General features: G+C 41.4%; 1 protein-coding gene across 1 annotated transcript; it reads left to right on the top strand.

Annotated features, from left to right (window-relative positions):
- The first annotated feature begins 1770 nt into the window (after positions 1-1770).
- On the top strand, positions 1771-21446 carry sim1a (SIM bHLH transcription factor 1a). The gene is made up of 12 exons (XM_034611355.1): positions 1771-1896; positions 2048-2495; positions 7001-7083; positions 8640-8729; positions 8811-8919; positions 9015-9100; positions 10607-10806; positions 10922-11028; positions 11460-11607; positions 16955-17123; positions 19145-19538; positions 20241-21446. The coding sequence occupies exons 2-12, from the start codon at positions 2321-2323 to the stop codon at positions 20957-20959; spliced, it is 2280 nt and encodes a 759-aa protein (XP_034467246.1). The 5' UTR covers positions 1771-1896; positions 2048-2320; the 3' UTR covers positions 20960-21446.
- The last annotated feature ends 1405 nt before the right edge of the window (positions 21447-22851 follow it).

Here is a 22851-nt window from a genome sequence, read left to right as displayed (position 1 = left end):
AATGCTGCAGGCTGGTGATTTCACTGAACGTCACAGGGACCATTCATCTTAAACACAGAGCTTCCACATTAAGTCATGAAGCAGGAGGCTCCTCATCAGATGTTGTTGTGTTGTAGTGGTGCAGGTTTACAAAGTATTTCTCATTTTACACATACACCTAGTCTGACATTAATAATGGTAATATAATAATATATAACAAGTATTTATGTTGTATTACTTGATCAAAAAATAGGATTTTCCCGGTCATGTTTATGTTGCTGTGGTCCTGTGGGGGAACCTTCTACTTCAGAGTCCACACAACATTGTTGGTTTTGCATTCAAGAAAAGATTTGTAGCACGTGCAGAAACCTCTGTGTGCGTCAGTAATTCTGAGGGAAATAACCGAGATCTTTTAACAATGCAATCAGCATGACCGCTCCGGCCATAGGTCCTGGCCGCTCGGAGGGACACTTCACCATATGGAGCGTTTTAGATTGTCAGGTCCAAATGGTCCACAGGCGCGTGTCGTCCAATTACCAGTGGATGTGGAGTCGAAGCGAAGGTTAAACTCTGCGTCAAGATCTCGAGCGCCTTCAGCATCAGCAAGATCTCCTCCCCGCAGACTGGATCCATCAGAGAGAGAGAGAGAGAGAGAGAGACGTGGTGCTGGGTGCCCACTCTACCTTCATCGTCATCATCATCATCATCATGTTCCTATTAGGAAAAAGTTTAGAAAACATTTCACACTTGAAATAATAAAATGTAAAAGAATATTGAATTATAATGTTCCATAAGGTCGGCTTTTTACAATCGATGAGGACAATCACCTGCAGCCTGCTGAATGACATCAAATCTGAGAGTTGTTCTCTTTAAGTGATAATCTAGTGCTGCAGATAATGTGATGACGATTCATGAGTAATCCGTTAATTCTGTAAACTGGTAAAATACTGTTCAATAATCGAGATCAACCCTTGAACATGCAAATCCCATCATCATTCAGTCTCATAATGGAGATGGGAAGCTTCTCACTTTTCATTTGAACTGGTTTAAAACCAATCTCGTCTTTGTATGTTAGTATTGAAAGGAAGTAGGCTATATACGTAAACCTGTGCAGGTGCAAACCTACATAAATACAACCGCTCAGGCTGAACAACAGGAGCACGAGTCCTCGGGTCAGATTAGAGGCCTGTGTCTCCACAGAAATATAATACATGTCCAACACCTTTCAGAAACCTAACTGTTCTTCACTTCTCCACATTATTCATGACGAATGAAACCTTCTTTGCATCGTATGTTAGGATGAGCTGGTGGAATGAACGTGTGTGGGCCTAATATAAAAACTCTCCACTGCCAACAAGTCACATGTTTGGATCAATGTTGCAGCATTAACAATTTTTTAAATCCTATAAATTGAAAGTAGGCCATATTAGTATAAGTGAATAGTGTAATATGTGAGCCGAATGAAAGAGAACTGGCCACAGATAGATAAATCCCCTTCAGATAATCTTCACTTAATGTGTTTTTAGTTTAAGTATAATACTTGTTTAAAAAGGGACATATTTTAAAGGAGGTCTGTTTATTATCTGGAACAGGGAGCGCACAGGTTCCGAGCGGACTTTTCGATCCTCTTTGGGCCAGAGCTGAACATCTTCACCAGCCAATCCCCGTTCGGCATGCGCTGCGTCATTAGCGAGAGTAGCCAATGGATATGCGAACAGACTATCCAGTCGCCCAATAGGAGCGGAGGTGCCCGCGATGGGCGGGACTCCGAGCCTCCGCCGCTGAGGAGACCCAGGATCCATAAAGTCACTTCGGATGGAGGATCTGCGAGTGTCCGGGGCTTCGCACACTATTCTCGGACACTTTCGAGCCCAACAGGCGCCACATTAGTGAACTGTCGGTTGTATCTACACTCAGGTAAGAGCACAACCCCGTACAGGCTCTTACTTAAATCTAACTTTAAATACGGCCTTTCGTTGCATGTGTAAAGATTCAAACAAGTGTCTGTATTAGTTGGTGGTGAGCTAGCTTCTCTGTGTGACGTCTCCTCCTCCCGGTTCCTCCACAGTCCCCCTCGCCGAGGCTGCGGTGGAGCCCGGGGTGCTGACACCTCCGATGGGCTGAGCGGAGCGACGCCTCGGTCCTCACACCTCCAGGAATTAGACGCGTCCTGCTCGGGAACACCTGGAGACATGGGAGCGCGGTCACCCCGCGGACTTTAGGCCGAGCGGCAGGGAGCTGTCTCCGGGTCCGTGTGCGCAGGAGAACCCCGCTATGAGACACCCGGACTGGGAGTGACAGAGGACAGGTCAGGCCCAGTCTGTGAACCCGAGGAGACGCCATGAAGGAGAAATCTAAAAATGCCGCCCGGACCCGACGGGAAAAGGAGAATAGTGAATTTTATGAACTGGCCAAACTGTTGCCGCTTCCCTCCGCCATCACCTCCCAGCTGGACAAAGCGTCCATCATCCGGCTGACCACCAGCTACCTGAAGATGAGGATAGTCTTCCCTGAAGGTAACACAGCTCAGTGGGGAGGACACATTTTAATAACATCATATTTATTTAATATCATGTGATTATTGTGATAATTAGCAGAACGTGTCTGGATTTAAAGAAGCGAAGAGAAGAGAGTACTATTTTATTTTGCTGGTTCTCTGTTGTATGCGTGGTTCTTAAGCTTATTTTTATTATCTTATATTATAATTGTATATGTTCATATACATATGACATAATGTTACATATATTGTATCGCCTATATATTTTAAATAATTTATTTAACGGTATCTGTTGCCTTTGTTTTGGTAACTAAACTAAATATAGGATATGTATAAAATTGACAGGCCTATGTCAGTTAAGTGAGATTTAAAAAAATTATATTTTCACCTATTACCTCATATAATTATAATAATTGTTAATATATATAAAGCCATGTCTAAAGTGAAGTAAATGTAGGTTACCTTTGAATAATAGATGCTATAGTTATTTAATACTGTGGTGTATTAATCTGCCCATATTGCGTAACCTACCATTAAAATATTTTTCACTGGAGTTTAAGTAAAATCCGTTATATGGCTGTGACAGCAAAAATACGTTTATATAAAATGATATGAAAAATGATCGGGGTAATGAGTTCCTCGCTCCCTGCTTGCACGGAGTCAGCAGCAGAAGTCTCCTGTGTCCAGCCCGTAGTGATGGGCTGTCTCTCCGGGGCCCCTGGCAGCAGATTATCCGTGATGAGCTTCCATCCTGCCACTGCTGCAGAGCCGCACGTATTAGTATGATGTGCACATCTGATCCCTCACAGTGAGGATCATGGAGCAGGTTGCTGTGTGGAGGGAAAGTGGGGATGACAAAGAACCGTCAGGGAGAAAACAAAGGAGACATGAACACTGAATCCTCCCTGTTTGTGCCACTGTGAGGGCCACGTATAGCACCAGATCATTTACATCACTGCAATCACACACCAAACAATTACAGTGCAACATTTAAATTGTAGCGTTAACATACATGTGATTATGTTCGTCGTTTAAACCAGAGATCACAACATTATTGTCAGATGTGACCTCTAATTATTTCTCTAATACTACACAATCACTTCATCACATCAAATTAACAGAAGACATTACACGAGAAAAGGATTTAAATGTAATCCTGCAGGGTCGATGCCAGCAACTGAGTCTCTAACCTAGTAAAGGTTAGGATGTGAGCCATGTGATTATTTAAAAACTATATTTAAAAATCAGCTATAAATATTGTTACAGAAGCATTCCAGTCAATCAGCTTTAAATTGACCTTTTTGGTATTTAGGCTACATGGATCCCATAATATCCAGAGATTCTTATAAATGTGACATTCAACCTTACATAACTTCAAATGCAGAGTGATTGAAAGAAACATCCTTTTGAATCACAGATTCTGTGCAGCACGAATACATGTAAGTGTATATGATGAAAATCCTGGGGCACACACAGCTCAGACTTCCCTCACTGGGGACATTTGTAGATTTAGTGATAATGCTCTTTTGCATCTTGCTCCAGAATCCATTATATATCAGTGCTCATAGCAGACAAGTGTATTTTGCATGAATAGCACTAAGAACAGTGCTGAGCTCTGCTTCCAGGGACTGTCTGGCTCAGTTCTCACAAACCAGTCATCTACATACTGCATTTCTTGCATGACTGCGAGATGTCTGGATGTCACGCTGTGCTGATTCACATTTGTGGCGACATAAGCATGCACGCAAAGCTCTCTGAATAATTTAAAGGATAATGGTGCTGGTGCAGACTGCTGGGTTTTACATGTCCTCTTCAGGCTGTGTTGTGTTTTCTCCATTAAATCTCCTCAGCTGCGTAAAAGGCTGCAGCACCTCTTCACTCACCTTTTAACTCCAAGCACACACACATGCTCTCCTCCATGAGCCACGTGTGAGGACTGAGTGGAGAGAGATTTAGTTGTTTTGTGTAAGTGGGGAGAAGAAAAGGTCTTTTATGCAATGAGGTGCACCAAAGCATCTTTTCTTTTGTATCCTATGATTTTAGTGTGTGTGTGAGTGAGAGGTGGGGTGGAGGTGAAGGGAGGCAAGACCTTTGACCTCAGCCATGTTGTCCATCTTGGGTGAAATACATGACATCTCACACTACAAATATCTTGGTAAATTCTCTCCACCAGAGCCAATAAAAGAGATAATTATATTTACTTTGTATTTGTAGCTGCGTATTTGTGAAATTTAATTTATATTTCTATCTTGCTTGATAACCACTGTGACCAGTCTATTATATTATGTTATTACAGTTTTTTAGGATAATTACTAAGTGAAAGCATTGCACTGAGGATCACGATAAGATTTGTTCCATGTTGAAAATCATGAGTGATTTGTTTTTCAGGATTTTTGTAATGTTGAAATCCCACATGGAGCTTTTTTTCCCATCAATGTTACAGTTACTGTTAAAACATAAATTTTCAATATTGCCACAGCAATATGTTGTACCTCTCCACAAAATAATAATAATAATAACAACCATTATAATAATAATAACACCAACAGTAATAATGATAATAATACTACTACTACTAATTATTACTATTATTAGTAGTAGTAGTATTAGTATTATATATAGTTGAAGGATTTTTCAGTGTGACAGACTGTTGACAAAAACAAATCATTCACCATGAACATTTATTTTGAATTCCCTCAAGGTGTTGTTGCTTCATTAAATGTATTATTTAATTATCTGTTAATTTCGTTAAACATGCGATTTATTTGTTTGAATATTTAATGATAATATGAAAAACATTTTATAATTAAAATGTCGTACCTGAGGGCCGTGCGTCAAAATGAGTCAGATAAGAGGAGAGAAAGAAAAAGATAAATAAAAAAAGTCCTGTTCCTTTTACTTTAAACCTTTTAAGGCCTAATGTGCTTTTCGTCTGAACAGGTCACATCTACACCGTGACTTTAACGCGCAGGGTCACGAATACACATGAAGGTTTTTTTTAAGAGTTAAAGGGAAAAGGTTGAAACCACCGCTCCTCGTCATTTGTACTAATACTGATAATAATAAGAGTTAAAGCTGGGGCTGCCTGGTTGTGTCACGAGCCCATGAATAAATCAATCAATAAATAAGCTGCTCACTTGAGGAGCTGTGATCCACTCCGTGTACTTATACTGTATCAGCAGTATTTTTATTTTATTATTGTGTCATGTCAGCGTTGGAGACACATTCGGTACTTTCGTTCGTTTCCTGCAGCGTGAGATCAGTGTGATTTTATGTCTCTGTGAAAATCAGCATCAAGGTTTTTAAATCAACTTCGTTTTGTCAGTATCATAATTATTATTTTGTTGATGTGATAACAAACTGAAGCATGCGCGAATTGCAGCAGCACCGACAGATATATATAATAACAATAATAATAATAATAATAATAATAATAATGCTGACTGAAGGGTAAAGTCAGGAGAGAGGTGTCCTGCAGCGAAATCGATCTTTAATCACATAAACGGCACATTTGTCAGTTTTCTGGTTCCTGCTTCACATCGATCGGTCCGTGATGGGATTAGGTGAAGCTGTCACTCTGCTGCATGCTTTATTCACATTCATCTTGACACTTATATTTATCTATGATGTAAAAACGAAAGACATGATTCTTCAGAATGTCGTGTGCATGTGATTGGGACGGTGTGTTTTGGATGCTGTGTTTTAACGCAGCCATGAGGTCTGAGGCTGCGGCCCGCTGCGCTGTGAGCCCGCCGCCTGTTTGCTCTGCACAGCGGGGTTTACATGTCAATGTGCTGCTGCTCCTCCGCTGCTGCTCCTCCGCTGCTCCTCCTCCGCTGCTCCTCCGCTGCTCCTCTGCTGCTTCACACCACCACATGTTAGTTTTGCTACCGTTGTTAAGGGGTTTGTGAAAATATCTTCACGCTACAACATTTGCAACGATCCGGTTCGGAAGTCCGCTCCAAGTCTATTTTTAGTTGCGGGGTATTTTCGGAGCTGCAGGCTGAGTTCACATTTAGACCTGTGATGGTCAGAGCTGTCCTCATTGTAAACCGGCGGGGCCTGTTTATTTTCCCATGCAGACACCGTTGCACCCACACTATGAATAGCAGTTGTTTATTTAAGGATACATTTTTATTAGTCACTGGATATTTATTTTTTCCTGACCATGAGGCCCAGTTACATGTTGTGTGTTGTGTCTTTAAATTAATTCACAAATTGTCTAATGAGGATAAAGGAGTAAAATTGTCAAAATCATAGAACCTTATGGGGCAGTGTGACTATTACTTGTTCTTAAATTCACTATAATTAAACATTCAGCCAAAGTGATAAAATATATTCTGCAATTATGAGTATATGGTTATTAACAGCAGACATTTAGCTATATGGGCTATATCATACAATTAGATCATGGTTTACATGGTTTTCAATTCAACATATTGATTCCCCTCCTTTTTCACTGTAGAATAAGAAATCGTGTTTCTTGTGATTTAAATGTTTCCTGTTTGTTTGTGGTGTTGCCAGGCCTCGGGGAGTCGTGGGGCCACGTGAGTCGCAGCACTTCTCAGGAGGGAGTCACCCAGGAATTAGGCTCCCATCTCTTACAGGTACTTACTGCTCTACATCGGAGGATTTACACTCGAAAAACATACAGCAAAAAAAAACAAAACATTGACAGTTACAAGGTCACATAATAGGCTCTTAATTGTTCATTAGAATGATACAAAAATCCCCCCCAACAAGACATTTTTTACTTCAGCCACAGAGGCTGTGTTTGTGTGATTCAGTGGCTGCTGCCATCTGCCTCCTGTTGCCTTCATTCTTGTGAAGAGTGAAATGAGCTGAACACATTCATGGTCACGCACAGAGCCTCAGTCTGTCCTGCAGCCGCTCTCACATCAGCAACAACACAATGGAGCAGGGCTGCAGTGCTACAGGCCAAACACAGCCACAGGGCTACAGGCTGAAGCCAGGAACAAGCAGAGGGTGGCCAGTGCCAGTCGGACAGACACAGACGAGTTATGTTGCCCGATCAGGGCTACAGGACTGTCAGAGTCACAGGGCCATAAGCTGTCTAATTGGTCTACAGAATATCCAAACAAGGCAACAAGATGGCCAATGTAGGTCTACTGTGATGTTTGCTGCTCAGTGGGACAAGTGGCTACATGCTAGCCAGAGCTGCTAGCTATGGAAATAAGCTGTTTGATTAATGAGTGCTTTAGAGGTAGAGATTATTATTATCAGTTATAGTTCAATACATAATATGAAAGTAGAATGGCACCACATTTAAATTCACTAGATCCCGATTTTTATTTTAGTTCTGCATCAACTCACACACACTTATAAATATCAGTCGTCTAAACATGTCAGATTTTTTCTTTTATCAAAAGCCATTAATTATTCTTTGAAAAAATCCACGAAAGTTGAAAAACGCCATATCTCATAATGTTAGTTTAATGAGTTCTTCCCCAGTCCATACCACATCCTTACACCAATTGTTGTGGTAATCCTTCCAGTAGTTTTTACATAATCCTGCTAACTAACAGACAAACAAAACCTCTGTGACTGAGGTTATAATATAATATAATAAAATAAAATATAATAGAAATGGTCTACTTTTCATACATTTTTTTGTAGGCTACACTCCAAATTTTACCCCAATGAAGGTTATATTGTTTGTATATATGATATACATATATGTGTATTATATATATATATATATATACAGTATGTGTGTGTGTGTGTGTGTGTGTATTGTTTTATATTGTTGTATTGTTTTATTGATAGAAATGGGGTGGATAAAATATTACCAACAACTCTCAGTGTAACAGCAGCACAGACTACAGCTACTGAAATTACTGTAAAATTGAACATTCAACACAATTTCAACAAAAAGTAAACAGGCAGGATTTATTTTACAGATTCATGGTTATTTTTGTTGATTTGTCATTTCCTGCCTTTTATCAAACATTATTTTGTGATGATATTACAGTGATCAGTCCTTACTGCTGTAACAGTAGCACTGCACAGTTTAAAATAATCATAATAATACACTACAGGGTATTCACTTTGTCTGGGGAAATGAACCCAAGACAAGAACATACTTTTGTTGTATATTTGTCAGTAAATAACATTGTAACAATATTGTTATTGTTTGTTTCAGACATTAGACGGCTTCATTTTCGTGGTCGCTCCAGATGGGAAAATAATGTACATATCAGAAACGGCATCAGTCCACTTGGGCCTGTCGCAGGTTGGTTTAACTTAATGTGACTTCCTCTGGTGTGCTGGGCCTCGTATGTCCCAGCTCTGACGCAAGTGTTCATTTCAACAGGTAGAGTTGACAGGAAACAGCATTTACGAATACATCCATCCAGCAGACCATGATGAAATGACAGCCGTCCTCACAGCCCACCAGCCTTACCATTCACACTTTGTCCAAGGTAATCAACCACAAAGCATTGTGCTGTGTACGATATGGACTCATCATGCAGCATGAATAACATTTTCCTTTGCTTGTTTTATTATTTCTCTGCAGAATATGAGATGGAGCGCTCGTTCTTTCTCAGAATGAAATGTGTCCTTGCTAAAAGAAATGCTGGTCTCACCTGTGGAGGCTACAAGGTAATAGGGATGTGCTGTTAATGTTTGTGCATTTAATTCATTAGCATAGATAATGACATGTCATGGTCAATGTTAACTGAAATCATTAAATAAATAAAAAAAATATTATATATAAAATACAAATATACAAAGGAAACCTTGAAATAAATTTGTTGTTAATTAATTTTTTATTTATGTGAAATTTTTGGTTGACAGTCCAAATAGTTTTCTGGGCACTCTCCACGATGTTTGCGTATATTTTAGGATAAAAAATAAAATAAAAGTGACCATTGTTGTCACATGAACATTTTGCTATTCTCTGTGTTGTACCACTGCTAATTACAATGTTGGTGGTCGTATTGGTGGTCGTAATTATCAAAATCCATCGATGGTTGTTCAGTGTCTTTGTTTAGAATTTTTTTAATTTACTGGCAATATTATTATAAGATTATTTGTTATCTTGTGTGCAAAGTTGAAATTTGGTCCTAAGGAGGAGTTAAAAAAAATGTTGCCCAAAATAGTGAGGGATCGTTCTCTAGGAAAGATGATTGTTTTTTCTTCTTTGAAAGAAGTCGAGCTCCAGGTCTCGTTAAGCCACGAGCGTGAAAGGTCATGTTACCAGATTAATCAGGGTTTATCCTCTGAAGACCATGAGTATCAAGGCAAACTTTACGTCAGTCTGCTCAGTGTGTTGCTTTGGCTCCGAGTATCTGATCGATAAGGTTGTCTAGGACTATGGACACTAGAGGAGATTAATGTGATTGTTGACCATGGAAAGAATAGTTGGTGAACAATTTCAACTCACTGTCCACTTGTTTGTTCTGGAGCTTCAGCAGCAGAAGAAGTTTGCTCAATTGTCTGAACTGAAGAGGTTCAAACTTTCCATTTATTTGAGCTGTTGCAGGAACTCTCCTTCACGTTGGCTTGAAAATTGATCAGATTGTTTTGTCAGCTGTGGCAGATACATTGTGTGAGGCCGGGTTTCATTTTACAAAAAAGAAAAATGACCAACACATGTATCTTGTTCCTAATTAATCATTTTTTAAATGGACATGACAACATTCTGACACATTGACGCTAACATATTTTCCCACAGGGAATCACAACAAGAGACAGGTTATAAGCCGAGTCTAATGCCTGTTAATAAAACATGTATTATATGTTTGGTTTCTATGGGCTCTATTTTAACGATCTGAGCTTATGGTTTAAAGCTTGGGGTGCAAGTCGTTTAGGACATGTCCAAATGAACCTTGATTGCTATTATAAGGGTGGTTTAGCCAGGTAGTAAGAGAGAACAGTTCTCTGCAGAGGCAGCTGTTTTTATTTCCGCTCACTGTCTTTTTGTTCAGCAGATGTTGGGCCTGTGTGTTTTTCCTGAGCCCTCTGCATTTATAACCCTGCTTACCTCAAAATTGTTGAGAAGTTGTTTCACAAAGCAGAAAGTTTGTCAGTTTAAAACCCTCTTGACCATGTATGAACTGATATTTTTACTTTATGTATCTATCTAACCGATGTATCTCTGCCCAGGTGATCCACTGTAGTGGCTACCTGAAGATCCGTCAGTACAGCCTGGACATGTCTCCGTTTGACGGCTGCTATCAGAACGTTGGGCTGGTGGCGGTCGGTCACTCGTTGCCACCAAGCGCTGTCACTGAGATCAAACTGCACAGCAACATGTTCATGTTTAGAGCGAGCCTGGACATGAAGCTCATCTTCCTCGACTCACGGTACGTTCTGTACCACAATGTTCTGTATTCACTTATGGATACATCTTGTCTGTGGGGTTGTATGCGAGTGTTTGTGACCCATGAGAATGTGTGTGTGTGTGTGTGTGCTGCTCAGGGTTGCAGAGCTGACAGGCTACGAGCCTCAGGATCTAATAGAGAAGACGCTCTATCATCACGTCCACAGCTGTGACTCCTTCCACCTGCGCTGTGCTCATCACTTGTGTGAGTAAGGTTTGTTTTACCTTCCTACAAATTCTCTCTCCCTCTCCACACACACACACACACACACACACACACACACACACACACACACACACACACACACACACACAGACAGTAAATCAGGCTATGTTGTGTTATGATATGTTACATTATGGGATTCCATAAAAGTGGTTACTTGGTTGGTTTGTTGGTTAATTTTAGTGTTTATAAACATGAAACAGCTCATGTATAATATAATGTAGTTTCATTAAGATAGTATTTACAGTAAGATAATATAAAGTAAAATCATTGCAGTATTTCAATATTATATTTATCCAATTTTAATCACCTTTCACTATAATTTGCTATTGTTTGCTTTCATTGATATAGTTAGATTTTTCCTCAAAGTAATCATTTGTTGTTATTTCTTTCCCCTCTGTTGATCTCTGTAGTGCTGGTGAAAGGTCAGGTTACCACGAAGTATTACCGCTTCTTGGCCAAGCAAGGTGGCTGGGTCTGGGTTCAGAGTTATGCAACCATCGTGCACAATAGCCGCTCGTCCCGACCTCACTGCATCGTCAGTGTCAACTATGTTCTCACGTGAGTATCTCTGTCTCTTCATTACTGCTGCTCGATTTACCTCTGTGAAACCAGTCTCCTGATGAATCTGTTCCAAAACAGTGACATGAGCTGCTTTCAGACATACACTGAACTCCGGGTAATCTCCAGACATTCTGTGGAGGGGCTGTATGTGAGAACGCAAATACTCCAGAGAAAGTCCGAATGAGCCGATGTAAGAACCGCAACTGCTGATGATGTTTCAAACACACAACAGAAGCAAAAATGAAAAAAAAAAAAAAAAAAAAATATCTCAGGATGAAAAAGTGGTGCCAAACACGTAGAGGTTTAAATAGGTTACATCCTGCCTCTGCCTGCTGCACCACCCCTCACCTGAACGCTGTGGATTCCATAGTGCGGACATTCTCCTGAGTTCTGAAAACGGCTATGAATAGTTACACTGTACTGTGTCCACACTCTGCAGTTTATGACACTGTCGTGACTCCTCGTGTCTTTGACTATCTGCTGCTAAGATGCTCTGACTGTCTTCCAGTGATTTAAATGGTCAAAAGATCTCTGTGCACTGATCTGACCTCTGGGCTGATGAAAAACTGTCTGTGGTCATAAGAACTAAAATCAAAAGAGTTGATTGCTCAGTGTGTGAACCTTGTACTGTGCTGGTTAGCAGCTCTCTGCAGATATCAGGCCGAGTCAGGAAGCACAAATAGGAGGAGGTGATGAGTGGCTTTTTGGTTATATCGTTGTTCAACCTGAGTGGATTTCTGTTCTCTACTTAGTTGAAGCATGTGGTGCTGACAGTCCTTAGCTGTGTGGGACAAAATGTATTTTGAATGTAGGATTGCAAGAGATGCACATCTTTTGTTATTAATGCTCATCTTGCATACAGAGTCCTAAAAAGTATGCTGTTTTAGTATCAAGATATATTTTCCCTCACTTTACAAAGTCTTAGACTTGTTTATAAAAATGTGTCTAAAAATAATTAAAAAATAAAAGCAACAGTTCATTGTTCAAAGAAACCAAACTAAGCTGAATACCATTTTGTCAATCTGGTGATAGGATACAAAATTAGGAAGCTCACTACGCACAGCGTGAATCACTTTTGTACGTTCATTGTTGATACAGAGTAGCAAAACTGAACGTGTATTTATATGTCAATAGTTTAGATTACAGCTTTAAAGCAGGTCTGTGGATCAGCTTTGTATTTGTGTCTGTACATTGGGACTGGAGTGTGATATGACTGACGTGTTTGCAGAGATGAGCGATTCAGATCTCGGTTGTGTGTCATTCTCTGCTCTGATAAGATAATGAGTATTGATACCAGAGGTTTACACAAACAGTCACCGTGAAGCAATTAACTGGAGGTTAGTTGGAAATATGACATGCATTTGTTGAAGGCAGGTTGGCAAAAACTTTGTCAACCCACCTTTAGTCTTCATTGTTGTAGACTGAGTTAGAAACAAAGGAAATTATCTTATAATTATGATTCTTTTAGGGAAACCACAGGTCTCCTGTCTTTTCTACCTTTGATGCGATGAGACATTCCTCTTCTATCACTCTGTTGTGTGCCAGCTTTGTTACTAAGTTTGCTCCGCGCGCTCATGTGTTGGTTGTTACCTGTGGCGGCCTCTCTGTGCTGGCGTCAGTCATCTGGTAGAGTTTATCTAAGACTGGCAGCTCTGCTTGCAGAGTATATAAACAGAAACTGAGGCTACACTCAGCGGCTTCATCCTTCATCCTGCGTCAACTGTCCAACAGCACCGGACTGCTCCGTATTACAAACAGCTATTTTACACCCTCTTACAATAAAATCAAACTGTAATCATGGCAGCGACTCTACATGCAGGAGCCACACTCATATTAGCAGGCGAGGGCCAACATTTACTTGGCTATTATGCCGTTATTTTATTGCCGCTGATGTGTGTAGTTCACAGATGTACAAGTGAGTGTGTGAAGGAATAAAGCCTATAAAACCCTCCACTGAGCAGCGCGGCTGGCTGCATTTAAAGGCAGAGAACAGCTTGACACACATTTCTCTACCTCCTACATCAAATCCATAACGGCTCTGTGTTTATGGCCTTTTAATTGATAGGCTGTAAACTTGATGAGTGTTTATGGGCTCCAGCTTTCTGTCAGGGGAATGAAGCCTTATTTTCCTCCAATTTCCTAATTTGAGATGCTGTATGGACTGAGCCACGCAGTGATGGTGGAAATGAGGGAGTATGATTCTTTTTTTTGCATGGTACATAAGACAGAATACAGTTGGAGGTAAAGTGTTGTGTGGGGTTGTTATCAGGAGCAGAGGAGGTTTTCCCGGCAGCTATAGTGTGGATAACACAGGTGATAAGGGCACTTCACCTGCATGTGAACCCCCCCCCCTGTTTGTTCAGCTCTGATAACCTCTGCAGCTCCTGCCCCGGGTCTGTGGACCTGCCACTGCTACCACAACCTGGCAGTGATTTAGCATCTCGTGGGGTAAAGGCATGTCTGCAGCTGAGGCACGTAACCACGTTTTATTTGACTCTCTCAACAGTTACACTGTGTGTTTAATCAGTGCTGCTGCATTCTATTCTCTGCTGTCTCACACACACACACACACACACACACACACACACACACACACACACACACACACACACACACACACACACACACACACACACACACACACACACACACACACACACACACCTGAAGTTTGGGGTCTGCAGCAGCTCTTTGAACAGCAGGCCGTTCTCCAGGATCTTACTGCCTGCACACACACACACACACACACACACACACACACACACACACACACACACACACACACACGACATCATCCCACTCTGTTCAAGTGAACACAACGTAAAACACTTTTATTAATAAATCAATATTTTGCCACATTTAGTGAGCTGAACAATGTTTTTAAACAATGGCAGGGCTTTGTTGACTTTATATATAAACCGGATAGTTGTGATGCCCTGAGGTTAAGACAAAGGAAATCCGAAGTGTCGTGAGTTTAATTAATATGGTTCAAATCTCTAACTGAATAATTTTAAGATGTCTGGAGTCTTACGTACCAAATAATGCAGATGGCCATGAAAAAAATACACTAAGGTGAAAAAATAATATTATTAGTTAATTCCTCAGTCAGTTTATTTGCCTACATGGAGACAGAGTACCTCAGTGTTTTTTTGTGCATTAACCTGCCTCACTAAAGTGCACCTGCTGGATCAGATAGAGCCACACAAGCTAGAGCTTCCGTCCCCCTTTGTAAACAATGTATTTTTATTTTCCCTTCACTTTAAAGTCAAAGCACTTAAGACTGCTCTGTCTTAAGTGGTCACCAGGTGTCTGAGATCAATGAATGTATTGACCCGAGCGTATGTATAATCTACCAGCAGTCAATTCTATGTATACATGATAGTCTGAAAGTCTGAAAGTGAAACAGTTTGTTGACAGACAATTCATGAGCAAGATAATCAGTCAGTTGCTTCAGTCATTTTTCTCTAAATGCTGAGGAGAGGTGCTTCAGTGCTTCCTCACACATCTTTCTATGTTACAGTGGATAAACAATGAAGGTAATGGTATCACACAATTCTCTGCTGTAGCAACATTTAAAGCAACACATATTTGTAGTTTCTCCAGGGCAGAGCCAAATAAATATAGAAATAAGTCCAAATCAGCTAAATTTCTTTTTTCAATCTGTCCAATTACGATTGTTGCTCAAGGTTCACAATATATATATCTTCATACATAAAGGAAGGAATGTACTGAAAAACGAAATTCTCTTAAATATTTTCAGAAAAAGCTGCTATTATACACTATATACTGTATGTATATATGTGTGTGTGTATATATAATTTACTCTTCCTCAATTATTTTTAAATAATTATTATTAGAATGACAAACATTTGTTCTACATGTATCTTTTTATGTTTTTATTTCATCATTTCAGTCCTGTTTGCTTTATTTTTTATTTTTTACTTCCTATGAGTGACTGATGGTTAAATGTAGCCTATTGAAAACCTCATTTGTTAGAAGGAGTGGTTCTGTTTTGCACAGAAACCTCACTTGAACTGAAGTTGTACAGAATTGAGTTCGTCATTGTACTGATCTTAGTGTTATAAATAAAGTTGGTTTTAAAAGGGGAAGGGCAGTCAGATTCTCTCAGCGCTGTGGTTGTTCGCTCCTTATGAATCCTCTTTCATATTTTTCCTCGACCTCTTGGCGTTTTCCATCGAGGTTGGAGTGGTTATGAGAGAGATTTTTCTGACTTTGTAAGATCAGCAGCTCAGTGCTCGTTGTCATGGATTCTCTGAGTGTGTGGAAGTCTGCTAGATGGATAAACAGCGTTGTCATGGTGGTAAAGAGTCTCAGATGCTTTAAAATCTCCTGCAGGTTCAGTTGAGATCCGATGACTATAAATTATATAGCATGTCATATCACTCATTCAGTGAACCCTGTGACCTGTATATTAGACACTGCATTTGTTTTTAGCTCATGCATATAGAAATGTGTGTAAAATGCATTTTGAAAACCAGTGTTCCAACTGGGAAAAATGATCAGCAATATATCAATGACACATGGTTAACAAAGGCCATAGTTGATCTGGTCTGACAGTATCACAGTTAGACAGCGGGACTTAAATGTGATGTTTTAGCACTTTCTCCAAACGTAACTGACACAAATCCTATGAAATGTGTCTGCTCGTTATGTGAGTTTGTGTTCTTGTTTGCGTTGAGACAGACTGAGACAGGAGGGAGATGTGTGTGGAAAACGGATCACTATTTGTCCCAAGTAAACCCTGTCCAGCTCTTCTGTTGTCTCAAACTCGATTCATCATCCATTGTGAGATCTTTAGAACACTTAAGCGAGAAATCAATTCCAATTTCCCAGAAGTGAGACGTCCAAGCGTCTCCTATGGGTCTGATTTAGCCAGACATAGCCTTTAATCTCTCAGTGTATTTGATTGGACAGCTTTCTCTCTGTAGGGTGTTTGTTGAGGGCCTTGCTGCAATCCTTCTGGTAAAACAAGCATCCCAACAGCCGTCCCAGCCCCCTTAGCACACCCCCACCGACCAGCATTCACTCTCACACACAAACACACAGGAACACAAACACACATCTCTTCACACGGTGGCCCTTCTCAGCACCATGATGAGGCTCTAATTCCTAAGCAGATGTTAATGGGTTTTTGTACCTTGAGGAAAACCCAACACGTAGGTACACATGAGCTGTTTGTGTTCTTTAATAAACAGCACATCTGGCTGGGGATGATCTGTCCCTGTGTAATTGTGGACTGTATTAAATCTGTTTCATGCAAATGCAGAATGTCAATGATATTGCTGTGAATTCACCACATACAATTATATGCTTGTGTTTTTAGGGAGACTGAGTATAAAGGCCTCCAGCTGTCTCTGGACCAGGCTGCATCCAAGACGTCCTTCCCCTACAGCAGCAGCAGCGCGGCCAGCAGCCTCGTGGACAGCTGCAGGACTCCCAAGAGCAAAGTGGCCCGGCACAAGACCAAAGCCAGACTGTCCCCATACACACAGGTGAGAATTTACGACAATGACATGTAAAAAACACAGTCTCAGTTGAGCTTCATCACAACTCATGGAATCGGCTGAAGTGGTTTGGGCGTCTGATCAGCATGTTTCCTCGAGGGGTAATTTGTCCCATATGTCTTGAAAACACTTCAGGATCAAATAACTGAGGGAGGGGAAGATGATTGGAGCAAAAACATTGACAGATGTACTTTATATGGAGGTGAAAGGGAGCACACCCATAATGTTGGTAATATTCCCTCATTGCACACCACTACTGCCAGTATGGTAAGCCAAAGTAAAGCCAGAAAGATGGTGTGCAAACTGTGATGGATATTTACAACCAACAGTTTTGGTAATAATTCTGTTACCAGGCTGTCTGACTGTCTGACTGCTCATGTCTTCGTAAAAAAGGATGCCGTATCCCCACATCTTAGCAATTGCATTATTGAACACCGATAGACACTTCTTAGTCTCCTCTCTCCCTCTCTCTATTATACATTATAGTATAATGAAAGACCATAATGGAAGGGTTGTGGAACGAATTATGTATTCAACAAGGTGCAGGGCAGTTTGTTGTGATGTTTAGAACATGCATAATAATAAATTATTCAATACAGAGGTTAAACGAAGTAGGTAACGAAAAGGGAAAAAAGGAACAAGAATTTTTTTTTATACTTGCAGTCTCCTTTCTTACATTTGTTTAGAATTCATCTGACATTCATTCAGAGACATTCATGGGTGCTGATCTACGTCATGACAATATTCATAGCATCACTTCTTGTTAAGCAATTTGTCTACAAAGTAAAAGCACAGTTTGTTTTGTTGCTATAATGGTTTAAATTGAGCCGAATTGCAGAGCTTTTATTTTGAAAAAGTGTGAACTTGTGTCTGAAGATTGTGTTGTTTGCTTAACAGACCTCAGAAAGAGATGAAATGCAATATAGGAAAAAATAACATCTGCTAAGTAAATCATTCAAACCTATATATAAACCATATACAGTTTTCTAACTTAACTCTGACAAGGAATCATTCTGAAGTAGCTCTGGAGATTTGACACAGGACAAAAAAAAACAGCCCACTCCAAACTGGCAGGATTATAACAAGCGCTGAACTAGTGAATATTAATATATAACAACCACAAAATGGTAATTTAAAAAAAACAATGGCAAACTCTTAAACAATATGTTCCCACAGCAAATACAGCAGAATATCATTTTAAAGAACTGGATATTTTGTTCCAAGATTCCAACTTAAGATTCTTACTGAAAGTCTTTCCTTATGCTCTCGGATTTTGAACCCACAGCTGATTGATGTTACCTCCCACACACAGAACAAAAATAATTTACTGATTAGTGTCTTTGTGCCCTTTCATTTCCTCTCGACCTCTCAAATACATATTGAAGTATTATATTTCGTAGCTGACATTCTCAAATGGTGAGCTCATCTGGACAAGATGTCTTGATTCGTGGTCGGCAGTGAACAAGTGTAAAAACTCACAAACTCGCAGAGAGGAGCACTTTGCAGCTCAGAGAGTTCAACCCTTCATTGTTGTTTGGCTGTTTCTGTTTTTCTTAGGCCATGAACAATATGGGGAAAATGTATTTCTGGATCCAAGTGTGTCATGTGACCAACGATTTCCTGTGATGACAATATGCCAAATTAGACACAGCCTGGCACTGTCTCCAGGAACAGGCTGTGATTTGCAGGGTGACAAGCTCTAGTAGAAGCCGTCGTTAACACCAAGCACCATCATCATTTATCCAAGTGTTATCAAGGCACGCGCATTGTTATGACAAATTCTGACAAACAATTGAAGAGATATTTTGTAATGAGCTTGTATTGGAGCCCATGGTGGTGTCAGTGTTCTCCACAGCTACTTCTGTAGCTAACACCTATGATGCCCATGTCAAACATGCAGCACTACAGTGAGCTCTTCACAGCTGCTGATGAGCTGAGGATCTCAAACATGGCTCCCAGTGAGAGTGCCACGTCATTCATGTGTTTTCCTCCCTACCATCTCACTGCAGTATCCCAGTTTCCAAACGGAGCGCTCAGAGTCTGACCAGGACAGTCCGTGGGGCAGCAGCCCCCTCACCGACTCAGCCTCCCCTCAGCTGCTGGAGCAGAGTGAAGGTCTGGACGCCTCCTGTGTATATAGGCAGTTCAGCGATCCTCGCACGCTTTGCTACAGTCCGTCCGAAGAGCAGCGCCACGCACACCTCAACACACATGGTCAAGGCCAGCGTTGTGAGCGGGGCCGATGTGAGGCGGGGCGATACTTTCTTGGAGCTCCTCCGCCCAGCAGCAATGTGTTGTGGGGCACCAGCCGGTCCATTCTACCGCTGAGCAAGAGCTCCCTGGAGAACCACGATGGATATGACAGCAGCATGCCGCACATCACAGCCATCCACAGCTACAATGGTCAGGACCCAGTCTACATTTACACTAATGTGTTTTCTATTTCAAACTCTGATCTTAAGCAATATCTGTCCATATGAACATTTTAGCTCTGTATCAGAAATAATCTCCTTCCAAACTAACACACCTGAAAACACCATATCACATGACCATCACATTGACTGGGCATGAGTTGTAATGGATAAAAACCAATCAGCAAGCAAATGTGGGTGATTACATCATTGTTCCTAAAAGCCCCAGAGTTTTCAAACTAAAATGAAGAAAGTAGCTATTCTAAAAGTCTCGGTTTTAGGGATCTGAAAATCTGTAAACATAGCAAAAGTTGTGCATTTTAAACTAAAACATACAACAACTATATAAGCTGTTGAAATAAATTCTTATTTTTAGATGGAACCTACTGACAGCCAGTTTTCTGTGCTGATGTTCTTTTACCTTCGTCATATCGATAGACCTTGATAGTTTGGGCTTGTTGAGTGGTCATGGTGTCTCAATCCATGACAGTAAATACAGGTAACACTCACTTATTGCATGATATGGTGCTGTTGTGTGATGTATCACACATAAAGCTTGTTTTCATTTGTTCAAACCAAAGAACGCTGCAGGATTAGGAGGAACATGTGGAAGCCAAGAGCAACCATGGCTTCCAATGATGATAAGAATTCATGTTGCCACTGCACTGACAGCTTTTACTGTGTCCTCCTGCAGGCCAGGGCCACTGGGATGAGGACAGTGTGGTCAGCTCTCCAGACGCAGGCTCAGCCAGTGACTCAGGGGATCGCTACCGAGCTGACCACTACCACTGCAGCCCACAGGAGCCCAGCAAGATCGAGACGCTGATCCGAGCCACGCAGCAGATGATCAAGGACGAAGAAAGTCGACTTCAGCTACGCAAGGGTCCTCCAGATTCCCCACTGGGACCAGCCAATGGACTGCCCAAGGGCACGGGGGCGTGCTTCTCTACCGAGTACACTCAAGGGCCCCTGCCACTACAGTCAGTGGTGTGTCGAGGGTTGAGTCAGACGATCAGCCCTGCAAATAGCCCCGCCCCTCTGTCCAGGCTCAGCAGTCCAGGATCGGAGCACCTCCACAAGCCCAAAGACTACCTCCAGACAGACCTGCCCCCCCTTTCTTTGCCATTACATCACCCGCTGAGTCGCCCGGGCCCCTGCTCAGCTTCTCCCACCCTGGCCCCGGCCCTCTACCCCTCCCACGCCCACCCGCGGCCCTATTTGGACAAGCATACAGCCTACTCGCTGACAGGATATGCTCTGGAGCACCTCTATGACCCGGAGAGCCTCCGGGGCTATTGCACCTCCGCCAGCACTGGCCCCACCCATTACGATATGACCCCGCACCTCCGCATACCGGCAGAGCAGACTCCCGGACACAAAGGCACCTCTGTCATTATCACCAACAGCAGCTAACGCTCAGCTGACACCCACAATGGGACTGCAGTCACATAGCCTGAGCTGGTTCGCTTCATCAGGGCTTTTTTCATTCTGGATCCTGTTTGCTTGTTTTTCCATCAAATTGATCAACTCTGATCTCAGTTGTAGCTTCATCGTGGAGCCAAATTTCCACAGAAATTTTTGCAGAAAGTCTGCAAAAGAAAATCAGTGCATTTTTCTCTAAATGGGAAAATATGTGAATATTCTCAAGAGGGAACAGCAATCATGTAATTACAGCTGTGCCTGTGATTCAGCGAGATAATACGGATTCAGTGCAGAACTGAATTTATGTTGCTTTATTTGTTTCTCCAGTCCGAGTCGGACACAAAATTCTATAATCAGTCCTAAATCGACTAAGTTATAGATTTATTTCCCAAAAAGTGAGACCCAACCTGAACCAGAACCAGTTTTGATCTGAATAAATTAGGCACAGCCCAAAGTGTGTGTGACATAAACGGATCTAAAACAGAGAGATCACAGACACTGGCAGCAGCTAATGAGCAGCCCACCTGAGCCACATGGGTATTAACACAGAGACCTAAGATCCACTGTAATTCTAACAGTTAGACTGAGTATAATCTGTGCCCCAACATAGATGGCAACTTGGTCTCAGGTACCATGAGAACCACGAGAACCATGAGAACTTCTGCTGTGTCTGCTGCCACATGATACACATGTTGTTTTCAGACACTTACTGAAATGACTGACACTGTCGTTCGTGTGAGGACAGTCTGTAAACATGTGGATGATAAGCTATTTAATGATGTGACATCCGTGATGTGACAGCCGCACATTCTCCACGGCTGCTGTCACAACACGTCTCCAGTACAGTATGATTTCTCTGTTTGTGTCTCATTATAGATCCATGAGTGTTAATGGGTGTATTTCAGTAAGACGGGAATACAAAACAAAGTTGATCAGTATGATGGAAAACAGGACTGAGTAGAAAATGTTGCTTCAACACGTGTCCCTGCGTGTCCAACTGTTCCATCACTTTCACTCGGACTGAGCTCTGTAACTTTTTGCACTATGAGGGAGGGAGTTCCCGTGAAGAGGCCTCCTTCTTCTTCACTGCATCTGGACGAGGAGAAAAGACTGACAGCTGGTCGTGGTGCACTTTGTAGTGATGCAGATGAAACAGCAGGAGTTGGCGCTGAAGTGAAAAGTCATTTCAAAGTTCACAGATTAATATGCAAAGCCATTCTCCAGATGTTTCTTTTTCTCTAACTTTTGTAAACTTTCAGGAAAGTCAATATAGTAAAGAAAAAGAGGAATACACTCATCATAGATTAGATTGTACAGTGAGAGCAGTGGTCACTACATAGTCAAATGGCTGACGCAGGCTGTCTGCTGCTTCACTACATGTCATCATGGTGGAGTCCAGTCATGACAACACTATCAAACAAGCTGTTTCTACAGTACCACAAACTAAAGTGTCGCTGAAGAGCTGGGGGGTGTTTTCCATCCCGGTGTGTGTCCTCATCGCTTCTCAGTGACTGGAGGGAGACTGACACTTGTCACCATATGCAACTTGACCCGTTGGAAAGCTTGGTAAGGCAGCTTAACCGCATCCACACATCCCTGAGGCAACTGTTAATTATTGTTACGTGGGCATGTTTGTACAACAGGATTTGAGTTTTCTTCTTTATCTCCTCCTCGGTCCTTAGATGAACCTATATTTATACAAGTTTTGGATTTTTGGTTTGTTTCTGTTTTGTCAATGCCTGAAATGTGCTCCATCTCTGAAAGTTATTTATGGTGTTCTGTAAATATGCTGAGAAAAGAAAATGGCACCACATTTAAGCACATGGGCAGGAACTGTATTTATTGAGTCAATGTTTCTTTGTGATTTTGAAATAAAGCTTCAA

The sequence above is a fragment of the Hippoglossus hippoglossus genome, chromosome 16 (genome assembly GCF_009819705.1).
Source record: "Hippoglossus hippoglossus isolate fHipHip1 chromosome 16, fHipHip1.pri, whole genome shotgun sequence".
NCBI lineage: Eukaryota > Metazoa > Chordata > Actinopteri > Pleuronectiformes > Pleuronectidae > Hippoglossus > Hippoglossus hippoglossus.
Note: the sequence above shows the minus strand (reverse complement) of the source record. Positions and strands in the feature narration are given on the sequence as shown.

Bases quoted from the DNA above. Each gene is read 5' to 3' on its own strand.
- sim1a (XM_034611355.1), top strand. From the start codon at position 2,321: ATGAAGGAGAAATCTAAAAATGCCGCCCGGACCCGACGGGAAAAGGAG. The intron at 8,920-9,014 runs GTAATCAACCAC...ATTTCTCTGCAG, and splicing joins CCATTCACACTTTGTCCAAG to AATATGAGATGGAGCGCTCG. The intron at 9,101-10,606 runs GTAATAGGGATG...ATCTCTGCCCAG, and splicing joins TCACCTGTGGAGGCTACAAG to GTGATCCACTGTAGTGGCTA.